We start from the raw sequence: 17,500 nt of genomic DNA on the forward strand, positions 1-17,500 counted from the left end.
GGACTCACCTCTGGTGTAACAGGCCTGTTGGTCTGCGCTGGAGCACTGAAGCAGCTGGTTGTTCACCATCAGAAAGTCCTCACCATAACAATCGATGGAAAACTGTTGAGCTGCAACACAAACACAAACAGGTCACACACGGCTGAGGCACATGTTAAAGTCTGAACCCTTCAGAAGACAGAGAGCAGCTACCTGAGGACAGCGGCAGCAGCAGCAGCAGCAGCAGCAGGTACAACTTCATGTTTCTGGTTTTCTGTACGTGTGACTGAAGCTGAACTGACGACTGGAACGACACTGGACTTTTATCTGCAGCTAAAACACACAAACCCAAAGGTTAACTGAACCCTCACGTCAGAAACGTCTGTTGTTTGACTAAACTTTGATCATTCCTGGATTTTACTCATGTCTCCATGTTGGATGAGAAGGTGATTCTGCTGAGTCATGACCAGTGTCGCTGTGTTTTAGGTAACATGAGTATTCATTGAACGTGTCTGCGAGGAGCCTTCCATGTTTGTATATAAGGAGTCTATGTCTATTGTAAAAAGATACTAGTATGTGTTTTTATTACATTAACAAATACATATATATCTTGGATGTAGCTTAACCCTAACTCTTAGTTATTAGGGGAGATTTGGACCAACAGAGCGTCCACGTGTCAGGAGGCTCTTAGAGAAAGAGGCGGAGCCTGGTCAAATAACCCTTTTGGTTTGCAGTAATCTTTTTTGTAAAGTGTTTCAGTAAAGTTCCTGATGTAGCGTTAAGATGAATCAGGTCCAGGGGGCAGGGGTCAGGAACATGCAGGTGTTGATCAGGTTTTGTCCAAACATCTGCAGCAGGAAACATTATGACTCAGAAATGTTTCTTTCTTGATGTGATGCAGCATCATTGTGTTCCAGCTTCATGTTGTATCTTCAGTTCCTTCAGCTCTTTGTTCCACTGAAGCTCATCAGCTTCCCTGAGGCTTCTTCTTCTCAGGAACATCTCTGTGGTGCCACCCGTCGTTCTCCTGGTTCCTTCATGGTGTTGTTGAAGACGTGGTAACGGACAGAACATTTCATTATTACATTTTTTATTTTTATTTTATTTTATTCAAGATATAGTCATGAAATGTATAACTACAAAGAAGTTAGTGATATATAAAGATCCTCGGATCATAAAATCAAACACATAATGTCCCCGTTCGTGTTGTTTATTAAACAAACACTAATAAATATGTTAAAGGGGACATAGCATGTCCACTTGACCACTAGTTGATCTGGTTCCTTGGGGTCTTAATGAAATGTCTGTAACATACTTTGGTCAAAATACCACAAGGATCATATCAAACAGCTTTTTACCCTGTATAAAACAGCCCTCCACAGAGTGACCTGTTTTGAGTGCCTGTTCCTTTAAATGCTAATGAGACAGCTCCCCCTCCCCCCTCTCCCCCCATGATTTTAAACGATATAAATTACATATTTTATATGATATAAATTATCAAATATGCATCCCATACTTTGTATTCCCCTTCTGTTGTCCTGGAGTTTTAATTTTCCCAATCACATAATTAAATGTCCCCCTCTGCCCCCCCACTACAAGCACACAAGCAGACAGACAGAGAGAGAAAGAGAGGGGTGTGGGGGGGGGGGGGGCTATGAAGACCATCATTTACCCCCGAACCCCGACATTCAACGGGTACAACAACAAGCGGAGAAAGCAGAATCGCGGGCTGACCTTATATATACAGTCTATGGGGCTGACCAGCGGAGAAATGCTCGTCCCGTGTGAACAGCCAGGCGGCTGCGCGCTGGAGAACGGCGCTGCGCTGGGGGGGGCGGGGGGGATGAGGTGGGGGATGGGCCAAGGCCATGTAGGGAGACTTCCAGTTCCTTGTTACGACACAAAACCCAGGAAGCGCAATCGAGTTGCTCAAGCATGATGTTTCTGACTTAGAGGAACTATAACAAAACGCACGAGTGTTTTTCCCCAGAGTGTTTGGGTTGGTAGACATGAGCCAGATACCCACATTAACCTGGAGAAGCACTAACAAAGTGGAATCTGCATGCTATGTCCCCTTTAAAGTGCAGATGACAGCAGACGGAAGATCGCTGCCTCTGATTGGTTCTTTCCTCTCAGATGAGTCATGTGATCAGCTGATGAAGCAGCTGTGACAGGGCTGAGTTGCAGAGCATGCTGGGAAATTATGGAGCCAAATCAGGGCCAAATGTTTTGATCATTTGAAAAAATGGAAATTGAAAAAGTTAAATTGTGTTAATTGTTAATTGTGTTAAGTTAAAATGATTGATTGATAATTGTTTTTCCCGGTTCAGATCAATGTCTCTCTGTCATGGCGTGATATTAACAACTAAACCCATATTATTAGAATGAATTAGTTTCAGATGAAAACTGTGAGCTCCTCAACAGAGGTTCAACAGGAAGTCACTGTGCTCACAGGAAGTGATGTCGCACGTGTGAAGAAGCGCGCTGATTGGTTGGTGTGTGTGTGATGTGTGTGGTTTGTCACAGGAAACAAACAAACCTGTTGCACAAAGATTCAGAGTGAACGATGGGAGAGAAGACGCTGCTGCTGCTCCTGCTTGCCGCCAGCGCCGCTCTGGGTAAGATAACTTCCTGTTTCTCTCAGGACTTTATTCTGATCAACAGGTTCTGACTCTGAAACATAAGATTTAATGATTCTGCACCAGAACTTTCAGCTGAAAGGTTCAGCAGCAGGAAGTGACGTCACAAAGTGATCAGACCTGATCAGTTTTATTGTGATCAATAACTCTGAAAACACTTCAACACAAACTCTGAGTGAAAGAATCAAAAGATCAAATCTCGTTAAGTGACGAAGAAAAACCAGTGGACAGCAGGATGTGACATCAAAACAATACTGATCATTATAATGATAATAAATAACCTGACGTCAGAATGTCACCACGTGTGAAGTTAAACTGCTGAAATCAACTTTGTGTTTTTACTTCTTTAAACCAGCAGCTTGGTGAAAGTGAGTCTGATGTGTGAGTGTGAACATGAGAAAGTTTCCTCCTTCTCTCCCTGAGCGTCTGTTCTCTGTGACTCTGCTGAGTGGGTTCCATCTCCTGTGAGAAGAACTGACTGAGAGTCAGCTTCAACTGTCACAACCAGCTGCAGCTGAAGAGTGAAGCTGAACTGAGATCAGTTAAAAACACTCTGAAGTTATTAAAAACCAGAGTTTATCTCCAAGATTCAGCAGGAAACTGTTAAAACATGAAGAGTTCTGAACAGTTTGGTGGATTTATTCCAGCAGCAGCTCTTCAGGGTCAGGAAGCAGAGGATCATGGGTAATATCCAGCGTTCAGAGCTCAACACATTGATTCACTTTGTTTTTTCTACACATGAGAAAACTTCTTCAGACACAGAGACCAACAGAGTTCATCATGTGTGGCTGCAGGGGGCGCTGTTGCTCGGTAACTGTTTCATAGTGCTGCTTTAACATTCGGTGTTCAGAGCGACATCACTGATGGTGTAACTTCCTGCTTTTATAAAAACAGCTCTATAATATATATGATTATATTAGTTATGCAGATGATACCCAACTGTACTCACTGCTAATGACGATAATGTATTTTTATTTTTTAAACTTTGTTTATTGATTTTCAAATTTAGAAACAATTACAGTCATTCATCCAATACTTGTTATTGTTGCTAGTTAACAACAAACAGATGAACAAACAAACAGACCCCCCCCTCCTAGGGAGGGAACATTTGTCAACTAGTTGTTGAAAAGATGCAAAAACAGCATCCACATATGGTCACAGTTCTTACACCTCACCGAGCCCAGATAGAAAAGGCACTGTCCAGTAATGATGGGGTAAAGATATGATTTGCCTCTAATGGTGTATTTAAGCCCAAATGGCGTCTAAACTGAAACCAAATTTGAAGACGGAAGAAACCATCACATTTTTAGTGTAACTAGAGATCAAAGAAAGAAGAGGTGAGTGCAATAAGGCTTCAATGATACTGGATGAGCGGAGTTTGCCTCCATAACCAACCATGAGGGAGGGGCCTCAATATCCTCATATCGAAGCCAATAGTTCAAGTTTCTAATATTTGTTGCCCAATATCAGAACAAAATAGTCGGTAACGCCATTCCACCCAGAGCTTTGGGCCTCTGTAAAATCTGACGGCGCTAATGACGATAATGTCTAAACATAGCAAAGGTTTCAGGTTTCTTCATTTATTTTTCTTTTTTTTTTTTAAATCTTCCATATAAAACAATGTTATTTTTAAATCAACAGTTCAAAGACCTGTGAGCGCCCCCTAACGACTGCAGAGGTTATAACATCAACGTCTGAACATCCTGATGATTTAATCTATATTTATGATTCTACACCAGCGACACCTGGTGGTCAGGTCTGTCTCACACAGATGAACTGATCAGAGGTCAAAGGTCACAGGGGCCTCATATTATTGGTGGAGGAGGGGTGCAACTCATAAACATCAGCAGCTGATGATGTCATCAATCAGTCTGCTGACATCGTCCTGACGACGGTGATGAAAATTCATTTGAACAAACTTTTGATCTTTTTCTGCTTCAGAGATGAGTGTGATCGGCAGCCGCCATCATGGCCGCCATCATGGCGGCTCCATGCCCGGCTCTCTGTCCAACATCAGCAGGGACGACCGCAGCCTCCAGCAGGTCGTGCTCGCCGCCGCCTACTCCTTCAACAACCAATCAAATGATGCCTTCCTCTTCAAACCGTCTGCCATCCACCGAGCGCAGCGACAGGTACGACGACAGGAAGTGACAGGAAACAGACATGACGTCATGATGTTTGACGGATGTATGAAAAATATCTGAAGGATTCTAATCTTTTACACTTAAATTAATTCGTGTTTTGAGTTCGAGCTTTAAAAGGATTTTAACTTCATTATTATGATAAAATCAAAGACAAACTTAACATGACTTTAGTAATTTTGTTAACATTGTTAAAAAAGTGTGTAAATAAAGTTTATCATTACGAAGCGTGTGTCAGATCATGTGACCCTTGTCCTCAGGTTCCAGATGTTTCCATGGTGACAGATGTGTTTGATGTTTCAGATCGTTAAAGGAATTCGTTACATCGTAGATTTGGACATTTCCAGAACTGTTTGTCGTAAACGAGACGACAACAACGACTTGTCGCAGTGTCGCTTCCAACCCGAAGGTCGACTGCACCAGGTCCGACAGTACTTTTACTCTCAAGTACTCCATTACATTAGTGTATTACTTGACTGAATCCCACTCCAGCTTTACAGGTGATGAAACAGTAAAGATCAGTAACGTGTTAAACTGTGTTTCAGGTGTTTCAGTGTCACTCCGTCGTTTGGGTGATTCCCTGGAGACACGAGACAAACATTCAGATTTTCTTCTGTAGAAACGGAAGCTTCAGGATCCGATGAACCACGTGGTCACATGGTCTCACCTGTCCGTCATCGAGTCACGACCTTTCACCCAATAAAAGCTGTTTGATAATAATCTGTTTATTTAATCTACATAAGAATGATGATCTCATTAAGGTGAAAGATCATTTAACTTAATAATTCACACATTTAGTTTTCACATTGTTCATTCTAAATCTGAATTCATCACTTTCATGATTTTAGTCAATTTTAAGAAAATTTTTGGACGTAACTTTTGATTAACCTGTAATTTTATAAATCACTTTATACATAAAAAACCCTGATTATTGAATTTGTTAGTTTGTCCATTTAAATGATTTCAAATGAAATTATAAATATTCTACAATTTGTTTGTAAAAACATAAAAATGTGAAGATTTGATCCTTTTTACATAAAGATGAAACTTTCAAATAAAACATGAAACATCCTCAAGGTTTGGAGGTAAAACAACAACAACAAATAAACGACTCAATGTCAACATGTAGCTGATGTTAGCATGTAGCTGATGTTAGCATGTAGCTGATGTTAGCATGTGGTTGATGTTAGCATGTGGTTGATGTTAGCATGTAGCTGATGTTAGCATGTAGCTGATGTTAGCATGTGGTTGATGTTAGCATGTAGCTGATGTTAGCATGTAGCTGATGTTAGCATGTGGTTGATGTTAGCATGTGGTTGATGTTAGCATGTATCTGATGTTAGCATGTAGCTGATGTTAGCATGTGGTTGATGTTAGCATGTAGCTGATGTTAGCATGTGGTTGATGTTAGCATGTAGCTGATGTTAGCATGTTACCAAAATTCATTTGAGACAAACTGAACAAAAGAAAAATCTGAAAAAGTCTGAAGGTGAAGAAAGTTTAAGAATGATCAGATTATCGATTAATAAGCGAACAGTAGTGATTTAATTATCCGTTTAATCTAAACTGAATAAATAACCAGGATTATTCTGTTTTTATAGAAACACATTTATTGATGACAGCTCTGATCGATCAGATCTGATGTCAAAACTAAAATAAACACAAATGTTGAGTCTGATTCGTCGTCTGCGTCGATGAGTCATCGACCTCCGTCCTGCTTCATCGTGACATCATTGGTCCGGTCCAATGCTTCGTCCTGATGTCAGACGCCATCGCCGTCTCTTTGACTCAAAGGTCCGACAGCGGAGTCGTGTTTTGTTTTTTTTACACCTTGCGCAGGTCGAGTTTGGCGATGTACGGGGAGCGGAAGGAGCCCAGGTACAGGCTCCCGTCGTGCTCGTGGACTTCGCTCACGTAAGCCGCCACCAGGCCGTTTGGATCGTGGAAGCTGCGTGTGCAGATCCCACCGTCATGAAGCTCCGCCACCAAACTGTAGCGAGGGACGAACTTCATCAGGACGTCCTGACTGAAGAGCTGGAGACGAGATGACGAGCGCAAGGAGCGAAGGAAGAGGGATACAAAGGCGTCAGTCGTTTGTTGACTCCGAGCTGCCCTCTAGTGGACGTTCTCTTTAACATCCAGGTCATTGTACAGGACACATCATTCAAATACAGGAAGTGACATCATTTAAAATAGATTTCGTCAGTTTTCAAACATATTCATACGGGCAACATTTAGCAGGTTAGCCTGTTAGCACGTTAGCACGAGACAAATGTTGTCGTCCCTATAGTAAGACCTGAACCTGGACCTGGACCAGGACCTAGACCTGAACCTTGATCTATATCTGGACCTGAATCTGGATTAAGATCTGAACATGGACATGGACCTGGACCTTGATCTTGATCTATATCTAGTCCTGAACTTGGATTAAGATCTGAACATGGATCTGGACCTGAATCTGGATTAAGATCTGAACATGGACATGGACCTAGACCTGAACCTTGATCTATATCTAGACCTGAACCTGGATTAAGATCTGAACATGGATCTGGACCTGAACCTGGATCTGAACCTGAAAATGGATCTGAACCTGAAAATGGATCTGGATCTGAACCTGAAAATGGATCTGAATCTGGATCTGCTCTGTCATGTCTGGTCACTGAACCTGGACTTGGATCTTGACATGGACCTGAACCTGGATCTAGATCTGAAGCTAGACCTGAACCTAGATCTGAACCTGGACCTGGATCTGAACATGGATCTGGATCTGAATCTGAACATGGATCTGAACCTGGATTTGAACATGGATTAAGATCTGAACCTGGATCTGAACCTGAAAATGGATCTGGATCTGCTCTGTCATGTCTGGTCACTGAACCTGGACTTGGATCTTGACATCCAAGACCTGGACCTAGATCTAGATCTGGACCTGGATCTGAACCTGGATCTGAACCTGGATCTAGATCTGAACCTGGTCTGTGTCTTGTTGTTTTTACCTTGAAGATGAGTTTCTTGATCCAGGGTCTCTGGGACAGGAAGTCCAGCATTGAGAATCCGGGGTTCAGCCGCACCGCCGACATGGCAACCCAGTAACCTCCGCTGGAGCTGGGACGGATGTTGTCAGGGAAACCGGGCAAATTGTCCATGAACGTGTCCATCCCTCCTTTATTGAGCCCGGCCACGTGCACTCTGCTCCAGAAACACATGCACAGAACTGGTGTTTGTGTGGTAACTATGGTAACCTGAGAGAAGACGACTGATGATCCAAACTGCAGGAGATTTATAATAATATTAACAATAGTAAATTCTGTACTACTTCCTGTTTATTACACCTTTAAACTGTGTAAACTTTATTTGACTCTGACACGTTTAAAACAGGGTGAAAGTCCAGGATGTGGACATTGATATTGTGAAGGACTACAGATACCTGGGTGTTCACCTCAGTAACAAACTGGACTGGTCCACACACTCAGACGTCCTGGACAAGAGGGGCCAGAGGACACTGAGGTCCTTCGGAGTGTGCAGGACACTACTAAGGACTTTTTAATGACACTGGTGGCTTCCGCTGGGTTCTATGCCATAGTCTGCTCAGGGTGTGGATGCACTGAGAGGGACACTATTTGCACAATTTCTTTCTTATGCACACATTTCATTACTATTTTGCACTACTTTTAAAAGGAAGAAACTGTTTGCACACTTGCTTTTTTATGTACAACTGTCTCACTCTTTTATACAAAAGATAATTTTTACTTGCCAAGTACTATTCATCCTGTGTGGACAGAATGTTAGTACTTTTTTATTTAATTTTATTTATTTTTAATTTTAACTTTTAAATTCTTTATTTGTATTCTTTTGTCTTGTTTATATTTCTTTATTCTCTTGTCTGCCTCACTCTGACCTGCGGTGACGTACCTGCGTATCCGAGCCATGGTGGTTTCAGCCACTAACACCGACTCCTCATCCGGCAGCAGCTGGATTCCATTTGGAAATCTCAGGTTTTCCATCAGCACCGTCACTTCTCCGGTTTCTGTGTCCAACTCCAACACACTGCAACACAACAGGAACAGACTTTTAATGTGAAACACCAAACTTAACCTTAACTAAACAAAACAATAAACCAAGGTAAACTAACCTAAACCAAACTAACTAAACTAACATTTAACTGAACAACATGCTCCACCACAACAGCAGCAGACTTTAATTTTAAAACCTGCAGGAAGTGAAACTACACAATAAGGTTTTGGTGAAGAAGTGTGAATTCTACATTTTGATATTATGTTGACGACCTGAAAACAAAATGCCTCCGGCCACTAGGTGTCGCCAGTGTGGAGACATAATAAATGTGCTGGGTGTAAACAATAATTGTCACGAGTCCGTTTCCCGTTCTGTGTGCATCGTACCGTCCGTCAGCGGTGGCCTCCATGATGAGGTGCAGGTAATCTCTGCGCTGCCACCTGCTGCTGGAGTCAGTGAAGTACACCTTCTTCCCGTCCTGCGTCACCGCCACGTCATTAATGAACGACAGCTTCCTGCCGGCGACTATCTGACCGCCCGCCACCAACCTGGTGGTCTCACCTGCTGAGACGAGACAAAGCTGAGAGGGCGAAGCTCCTACTGATGGGGACACATACGTTTAAATATTAAACTTACTCACCTGTGGTGGGGTTCACCTCAAAGAGACCCAGGTAAGCGTCGGCTACAATCAAAGTCCCGTTGGGTCCGACTCTGATCCCCAGAGGTCGACCGCAGCTCGACTCCTCATCTGTGGAACCTGCAGGTACAGACCACGGCGTCATGGCAACGTAACAGTTTCATCTACAGACAAACAGTTCAATTCATTTTTAATTAAAAAAAACGTTTATTAAAATTGATAAAAGTTCAAATCTAATTGAACTGATAAAATAAAATACTTAAATTAAAACTTGCAAATGAACTAAATTAAACATTCAACCAAACTAAACCGAATCAAACTTTATTTACAGCTTATTCGATATGAACATTAAATTTAAATAAACTCAACTTTAAACTAAACCTGGTCAAACCTTTATTTAACCGTTTTATGAATATTTCTCTCACCACAGGGAAGTTTCCCGAGTCTCGTCACTGTGTGGATTCTTCGACCAATCAGCTTCACAATTTTCCCGTCAGCTGTTCCAGAGAACAAAACATCTGCAGAGACAAACATCCGTCAGATAAACTCAACTAATCTGAACATTAAACTAAAGTCAGTTTCTTTTCTCATGAACTTCATCTCTGAGCAGGAAACATTTAATAAGAAACAACTTTCTGATGTCGCTATCAGTTCATTCAGCAATAATTATTTTCATTATCATCTTTCCAGTCACTGAGAAACGATTCTCTAAAGTCTTTTTATTTACAAACAAACAAGAAAAAACAGAAAACACTAACAAAATAAAAGTCAGAGGTCCGAGGATGGAACCCTGAGGAACTCCTGATCGAGATTAATACGTAAATCACAATCAAACAAAGTGACCTCCAATGTTGGCGATGGACTCGGGTCCGATGATCTGGTCCTCGAAGAGTCTCTGAGCCTCACGGAGCTTCAGGTTCGGTTCCCAGCAGCCCTTCATCTGCGGAGGCTCCTTCAGCCTGCAGCACACATTACAACCAGCAGGGGGCAGAGCAACCACATATTTATTAAAGTACAAGCTTTGTTTTTAAAAATGTTACTATTATTATATGTATAATATTTTAACTATGACCTCTGTCACATTTTGCATTTTACTAAAAGACTTATTTTTCACATTGCAAACTTTATTTTGAAAATATTATGACCCTCAAAATGTTTTTCAAAAATATATCACAATATTACGATTTTACTCTTTACACGTGATGCTGCTGTAACATCATCTATGACCTGTTTGGTGGAGGGTCAGTGAAGATGTGAGGAAGCAGATCCTGGGAGGGGCAGACCTTCATGTCACAGCCAACGGTTCCCTGACTGCTGGTAGGTACCAGGATGAAATCCTCAGAGAGATGGTCTGTATTTATATAGATGGTCTGTGTTTATATAAATGGTCTGTATTTATATAGATGGTCTGTGTTTATATAGATGGTCTGTGTTTATATAACTGGTCTGTGTTTATATAGATGGTCTGTGTTTATATAAATGGTCTGTATTTATATAGATGGTCTGTGTTTATAAAGATGGTCTGTGTTTATATAGATGGTCTGTATTTATATGGTCTGTATTTATATAAATGGTCTGTGTTTTTATAGATGGTCTGTGTTTCTATGGTCTGTATTTATATAAATGGTCTGTGTTTATATAGATGGTCTGTATTTATATAAATGGTCTGTGTTTATATAGATGGTCTGTATTTATAAAGATGGTCTGTATTTATATAGATGGTCTGTATTTATATAAATGGTCTGTGTTTTTATAGATGGTCTGTATTTATATAGATGGTCTGTGTTTTTATAGATGGTCTGTATTTATATAGATGGTCTGCATTTATATAAATGGTCTGTATTTATATAGATGGTCTGTGTTTTTATAGATGGTCTGTGTTTTTATAGATGGTCTGTATTTATATAGATGGTCTGTATTTATATAGATGGTCTGTGTTTTTATAGATGGTCTGTGTTTTTATAGATGGTCTGTGTTTCTATGGTCTGTATTTATATAAATGGTCTGTATTTATAAAGATGGTCTGTATTTATATAGATGGTCTGTGTTTATATAGATGGTCTGTGTTTATATAGATGGTCTGTGTTTATATAGATGGTCTGTGTTTATATAGATGGTCTGTGTTTATATAAATGGTCTGTATTTATAAAGATGGTCTGTGTTTATATAGATGGTCTGTGTTTATATGGTCTGTATTTATATAAATGGTCTGTATTTATAAAGATGGTCTGTGTTTATATAGATGGTCTGTGTTTATATGGTCTGTATTTATATAAATGGTCTGTGTTTATATAAATGGTCTTTATTTATATAGATGGTCTGTGTTTATATAAATGGTCTTTATTTATATAGATGGTCTGTGTTTATATAGATGGTCTGTGTTTATATAAATGGTCTGTGTTTATATAGATGGTCTGTATTTATATGGTCTGTATTTATATGGTCTGTATTTATATAAATGGTCTTTATTTATATAAATGGTCTGTGTTTATATAGATGGTCTGTGTTTATATAACTGGTCTGTATTTATATAGATGGTCTGTGTTTATATAGATGGTCTGTGTTTATATAGATGGTCTGTGTTTATATAAATGGTCTGTATTTATAAAGATGGTCTGTGTTTATATAGATGGTCTGTGTTTATATGGTCTGTATTTATATAAATGGTCTGTATTTATAAAGATGGTCTGTGTTTATATAGATGGTCTGTGTTTATATAAATGGTCTGTATTTATAAAGATGGTCTGTGTTTATATAGATGGTCTGTGTTTATATGGTCTGTATTTATATAAATGGTCTGTATTTATAAAGATGGTCTGTGTTTATATAGATGGTCTGTATTTATATAAATGGTCTGTGTTTATATAGATGGTCTGTGTTTATATAGATGGTCTGTGTTTATATGGTCTGTATTTATATGGTCTGTATTTATATAAATGGTCTGTATTTATAAAGATGGTCTGTATTTATATAGATGGTCTGTGTTTATATGGTCTGTATTTATATAAATGGTCTGTATTTATAAAGATGGTCTGTATTTATATAGATGGTCTGTGTTTATATGGTCTGTATTTATATAAATGGTCTGTATTTATAAAGATGGTCTGTGTTTATATAGATGGTCTGTGTTTATATAGATGGTCTGTGTTTATATGGTCTGTATTTATATGGTCTGTATTTATATAAATGGTCTGTATTTATAAAGATGGTCTGTGTTTATATAGATGGTCTGTGTTTATATAACTGGTCTGTGTTTATATAACTGGTCTGTGTTTATATAGATGGTCTGTGTTTATATAACTGGTCTGTGTTTATATAGATGGTCTGTGTTTATATAACTGGTCTGTGTTTATATAACTGGTCTGTGTTTATATAGATGGTCTGTGTTTATATAACTGGTCTGTGTTTATATAGATGGTCTGTGTTTATATAGATGGTCTGTGTTTATATAACTGGTCTGTGTTTATATAGATGGTCTGTGTTTATATAACTGGTCTGTGTTTATATAGATGGTCTGTGTTTATATAACTGGTCTGTGTTTATATAACTGGTCTGTGTTTATATAACTGGTCTGTGTTTATATAGATGGTCTGTGTTTATATAACTGGTCTGTGTTTATATAACTGGTCTGTGTTTATATAGATGGTCTGTGTTTATATAGATGGTCTGTGTTTATATAGATGGTCTGTGTTTATATAACTGGTCTGTGTTTATATAGATGGTCTGTGTTTATATAACTGGTATGTGTTTATATAACTGGTCTGTGTTTATATAGATGGTCTGTGTTTATATAACTGGTCTGTGTTTATATAGATGGTCTGTGTTTATATAACTGGTCTGTGTTTATATAACTGGTCTGTGTTTATATAGATGGTCTGTGTTTATATAGATGGTCTGTGTTTATATAACTGGTCTGTGTTTATATAGATGGTCTGTGTTTATATAGATGGTCTGTGTTTATATAACTGGTCTGTGTTTATATAGATGGTCTGTGTTTATATAACTGGTCTGTGTTTATATAGATGGTCTGTGTTTATATAACTGGTCTGTGTTTATATAGATGGTCTGTGTTTATATAACTGGTCTGTGTTTATATAACTGGTCTGTGTTTATATAACTGGTCTGTGTTTATATAGATGGTCTGTGTTTATATAACTGGTCTGTGTTTATATAACTGGTCTGTGTTTATATAGATGGTCTGTGTTTATATAGATGGTCTGTGTTTATATAACTGGTCTGTGTTTATATAGATGGTCTGTGTTTATATAGATGGTCTGTGTTTATATAGATGGTCTGTGTTTATATAACTGGTCTGTGTTTATATAACTGGGCTGTGTTTATATAACTGGGCTGTGTTTATATAGATGGTCTGTGTTTATATAACTGGTCTGTGTTTATATAACTGGGCTGTGTTTATATAACTGGGCTGTGTTTATATAGATGGTCTGTGTTTATATAACTGGTCTGTGTTTATATAACTGGTCTGTGTTTATATAGATGGTCTGTGTTTATATAGATGGTCTGTGTTTATATAACTGGTCTGTGTTTATATAGATGGTCTGTGTTTATATAGATGGTCTGTGTTTATATAACTGGTCTGTGTTTATATAGATGGTCTGTGTTTATATAGATGGTCTGTGTTTATATAACTGGTCTGTGTTTATATAGATGGTCTGTGTTTATATAACTGGTCTGTGTTTATATAGATGGTCTGTGTTTATATAGATGGTCTGTGTTTATATAACTGGTCTGTGTTTATATAGATGGTCTGTGTTTATATAACTGGTCTGTGTTTATATAACTGGTCTGTGTTTATATAGATGGTCTGTGTTTATATAGATGGTATGTGTTTATATAACTGGTATGTGTTTATATAACTGGTCTGTGTTTATATAGATGGTCTGTGTTTATATAACTGGTCTGTGTTTATATAGATGGTATGTGTTTATATAACTGGTCTGTGTTTATATAACTGGTCTGTGTTTATATAGATGGTCTGTGTTTATATAGATGGTATGTGTTTATATAGATGGTATGTGTTTATATAACTGGTCTGTGTTTATATAACTGGTCTGTGTTTATATAGATGGTCTGTGTTTATATAACTGGTCTGTGTTTATATAACTGGTCTGTGTTTATATAACTGGTCTGTGTTTATATAACTGGTCTGTGTTTATATAGATGGTCTGTGTTTATATAGATGGTCTGTGTTTATATAACTGGTCTGTGTTTATATAGATGGTCTGTGTTTATATAACTGGTCTGTGTTTATATAGATGGTCTGTGTTTATATAGATGGTATGTGTTTATATAACTGGTCTGTGTTTATATAACTGGTCTGTGTTTATATAGATGGTCTGTGTTTATATAACTGGTCTGTGTTTATATAGATGGTCTGTGTTTATATAACTGGTCTGTGTTTATATAACTGGTCTGTGTTTATATAACTGGTCTGTGTTTATATAACTGGTCTGTGTTTATATAGATGGTCTGTGTTTATATAACTGGTCTGTGTTTATATAGATGGTCTGTGTTTATATAACTGGTCTGTGTTTATATAACTGGTCTGTGTTTATATAACTGGTCTGTGTTTATATAACTGGTCTGTGTTTATATAGATGGTCTGTGTTTATATAACTGGTCTGTGTTTATATAACTGGTCTGTGTTTATATAACTGGTCTGTGTTTATATAGATGGTCTGTGTTTATATAGATGGTCTGTGTTTATATAACTGGTCTGTGTTTATATAACTGGTCTGTGTTTATATAACTGGTCTGTGTTTATATAGATGGTCTGTGTTTATATAGATGGTCTGTGTTTATATAACTGGTCTGTGTTTATATAGATGGTCTGTGTTTATATAACTGGTCTGTGTTTATATAACTGGTCTGTGTTTATATAGATGGTCTGTGTTTATATAACTGGTCTGTGTTTATATAACTGGTCTGTGTTTATATAGATGGTCTGTGTTTATATAACTGGTCTGTGTTTATATAGATGGTCTGTGTTTATATAACTGGTCTGTGTTTATATAACTGGTCTGTGTTTATATAACTGGTCTGTGTTTATATAACTGGTACCCTGGTATAAAGGTATTTTCTAGTCTTGATGACACTTTACAGTTTTACGTTCACAGTGAATCTATGGCAGCTCTTTTCTGTAAGGGGCCATTCAGGGTTCAGTATCTTGACACTTTGGGGATCAATCCGCCGACCTTCTGGTTGGAGGACGACCGTGGTCGAGGTTGACCCAGAACATGTTATGTACATGTATGTAGTTTAGCGTGACTCACGTGAAGACATCGGGTTGGATGGGAGACTCCAAGATGAGGACGAAGACGAGCAGAGGAAGAAGCAGGAATCCACCGAGAGCGAGGAGCGTCACCTGAAACACCTTTCCACTGTAGGTGCTGAAACAGGAAGTGACAAACAGGAAGTGGCTGATTGGACATTTTTCCTCATCATCAGTCACTGATAGATATCTAATCAATATTTCTTCTTCTTTCTTCAGATTATTGGCGGGTAGCAACCATCAAGGTGCCTTACTGGTCCTACTGTGTCCTCTTAGGTCGTTGGTCTTCCTACCTGAGGTCATGAAGACCTGAGGACATGAGTATATGAGGACATGAAGACATGAAGACCTTAATCAAAGATGAATTAATGAAATATCAGTTTAAATGAGATATCGATCAGGACCGGATCTGTCCCCGGTCTCCGCTGCTGTCAGTCGGTTGATGAGGGCTGTGACGCGGCCTCCTCCAGGTTCTTACCCGGGACCTTTGTACCGGTGCTCGTGCAGCTCGTCGGTGAGGACCTGCGGTCGCTGCTGCCGCCGGAAGCGGAGTCCTTCAGACTCGTTCATGACGGGACGCTCGGCTCGGCTCGGCTCGGTTCGGTTCGGTTCGTTGTTCCGGAGCTGGACCGAGTCGCTGCGATGAGATGAACCCGGAACACAAACAGGAAACCGGGACCGAGCATCAGCAACAACTTCCGCTCCGCTTCAGAATAAAAGTCCCGCCAACAAAACTGTCATCAGTTTGTGTTTTTAAGAAAAATAAACAAATAAATAAATACAGAAATTAATTAAAGTAAAATGTATTTAATGAAATAATGTGACCAGATGAATTAAAAACGTTTATAATGTCTATAATTTATTTCGTAATTGTATATTGAACACAAATTTCATAAATATCAACTTTCAGTGAATTCCAACATTCACAAGTTGTCTTCATCACACTCTTAAAGGTCTGTGGACCAAATGAATGAGTCTGTCTCCGAGGACACACTGACTCCGAGGACACACACACACTGACTCTGAGGACACACACTGACTCTGAGGACACACACACACACACTGACTCTGAGGACACACACACACTGACTCCGAGGACACACACTGACTCTGAGGACACACACACACACTGACTCTGAGGACACACTGACTCAGAGGACACACACTGACTCAGAGGACACACACACTGACTCCGAGGACACACTGACTCAGAGGACACACACTGACTCAGAGGACACACACTGACTCCGAGGACACACACTGACTCCGAGGACACACACTGACTCCGAGGACACACACACACTGATTCCGAGGACACACACTGATTCCGAGGACACACAGACTCCGAGGACACACACTGATTCCGAGGACACACACTGACTCTGAGGACACACACACACTGACTCCGAGGACACACACACACTGACTCCGAGGACACACACAGACTCCGAGGACACACACTGACTCCGAGGACACACACACACTGATTCCGAGGACACACACTGATTCTGAGGACACACACTGACTCCGAGGACACACACACACTGATTCCGAGGACACACACTGACTCCGAGGACACACACTGTGGTGGAAACCTCTGACATCACTACTCAATAGAAACACATGGACCTATCTTCAGGAAGCTGACAGAGCATTTGGTGTTTTGGTGACAGGATGAGTCTGGAGAGATTGAGATGTTCTGGGTCCACTGAACCAACCAGACATTGATTTAAACTTTGGTGAGGGCCGACTGAAGTTACCCGATAACTGCAGATCCTGCTTCGTAGTACATCCCCTG

General features: G+C 39.4%; 3 protein-coding genes across 5 annotated transcripts in view; 1 reads left to right on the plus strand and 2 right to left on the minus strand.

The window, feature by feature from the left end:
* Positions 1–419, minus strand: part of wu:fj16a03 (uncharacterized protein LOC335475 homolog) — an 898-nt gene extending 479 nt beyond the window's left edge. Inside the window, exons 1-3 of the mRNA XM_034608559.1 lie at positions 401–419; positions 193–312; positions 9–110 (exon numbers count right to left, since the gene is read on the minus strand). Coding sequence (XP_034464450.1) covers positions 9–110; positions 193–312; positions 401–404 — 226 coding nt within the window. The 5' untranslated portion in view covers positions 405–419. The remainder of the gene's footprint in view (positions 1–8; positions 111–192; positions 313–400) is intronic.
* A 2,034-nt stretch (positions 420–2,453) lies between these two features.
* On the plus strand, positions 2,454–5,566 carry LOC117775432 (cystatin-F). 3 transcript variants are annotated; one of them, XM_034608555.1, is made up of 4 exons: positions 2,454–2,598; positions 4,555–4,750; positions 5,063–5,182; positions 5,305–5,566. In XM_034608555.1, exons 1-4 carry the CDS (start codon positions 2,546–2,548, stop codon positions 5,401–5,403), a joined length of 468 nt encoding a protein of 155 aa, XP_034464446.1. In that variant the 5' UTR covers positions 2,454–2,545; the 3' UTR covers positions 5,404–5,566. The 3 variants fall into 3 exon arrangements, with proteins under 3 accessions (XP_034464446.1, XP_034464447.1, XP_034464448.1); XM_034608556.1 differs by having other exon boundaries at positions 2,454–2,597; positions 4,560–4,750; XM_034608557.1 differs by lacking the exon at positions 2,454–2,598 and adding an exon at positions 3,269–3,302 and having other exon boundaries at positions 4,560–4,750.
* Positions 5,567–6,343: 777 nt separating this feature from the next.
* On the minus strand, positions 6,344–16,396 carry apmap (adipocyte plasma membrane associated protein). The gene is made up of 9 exons (XM_034608551.1): positions 16,181–16,396; positions 15,704–15,820; positions 10,254–10,369; positions 9,836–9,928; positions 9,414–9,530; positions 9,160–9,334; positions 8,672–8,806; positions 7,756–7,948; positions 6,344–6,793 (listed from the first exon to the last, which is right to left on the minus strand). Exons 1-9 carry the CDS (start codon positions 16,270–16,272, stop codon positions 6,584–6,586), a joined length of 1,248 nt encoding a protein of 415 aa, XP_034464442.1. The 5' UTR covers positions 16,273–16,396; the 3' UTR covers positions 6,344–6,583.
* Positions 16,397–17,500: the final 1,104 nt, after the last annotated feature.

This window comes from Hippoglossus hippoglossus, chromosome 15, assembly GCF_009819705.1.
Source record: "Hippoglossus hippoglossus isolate fHipHip1 chromosome 15, fHipHip1.pri, whole genome shotgun sequence".
Classification (NCBI taxonomy): domain Eukaryota; kingdom Metazoa; phylum Chordata; class Actinopteri; order Pleuronectiformes; family Pleuronectidae; genus Hippoglossus; species Hippoglossus hippoglossus.

Excerpts from the sequence above, each read along its gene's own strand:
- apmap (XM_034608551.1), bottom strand. The coding sequence starts at position 16,272 with ATGAACGAGTCTGAAGGACTCCGCTTCCGGCGGCAGCAGCGACCGCAG. Across the intron at positions 8,807-9,159 it reads GAGGCCACCGCTGACGGACG|TGTGTTGGAGTTGGACACAG; the intron begins GTACGATGCACA and ends GTTGTGTTGCAG. Across the intron at positions 7,949-8,671 it reads ACCATGGCTCGGATACGCAG|AGTGCACGTGGCCGGGCTCA; the intron begins GTACGTCACCGC and ends TTTCTGGAGCAG.
- LOC117775432 (XM_034608555.1), top strand. The coding sequence starts at position 2,546 with ATGGGAGAGAAGACGCTGCTGCTGCTCCTGCTTGCCGCCAGCGCCGCT. Across the intron at positions 2,599-4,554 it reads GCCGCCAGCGCCGCTCTGGG|TTCAGAGATGAGTGTGATCG; the intron begins TAAGATAACTTC and ends ATCTTTTTCTGC. Across the intron at positions 5,183-5,304 it reads CCGAAGGTCGACTGCACCAG|GTGTTTCAGTGTCACTCCGT; the intron begins GTCCGACAGTAC and ends ACTGTGTTTCAG.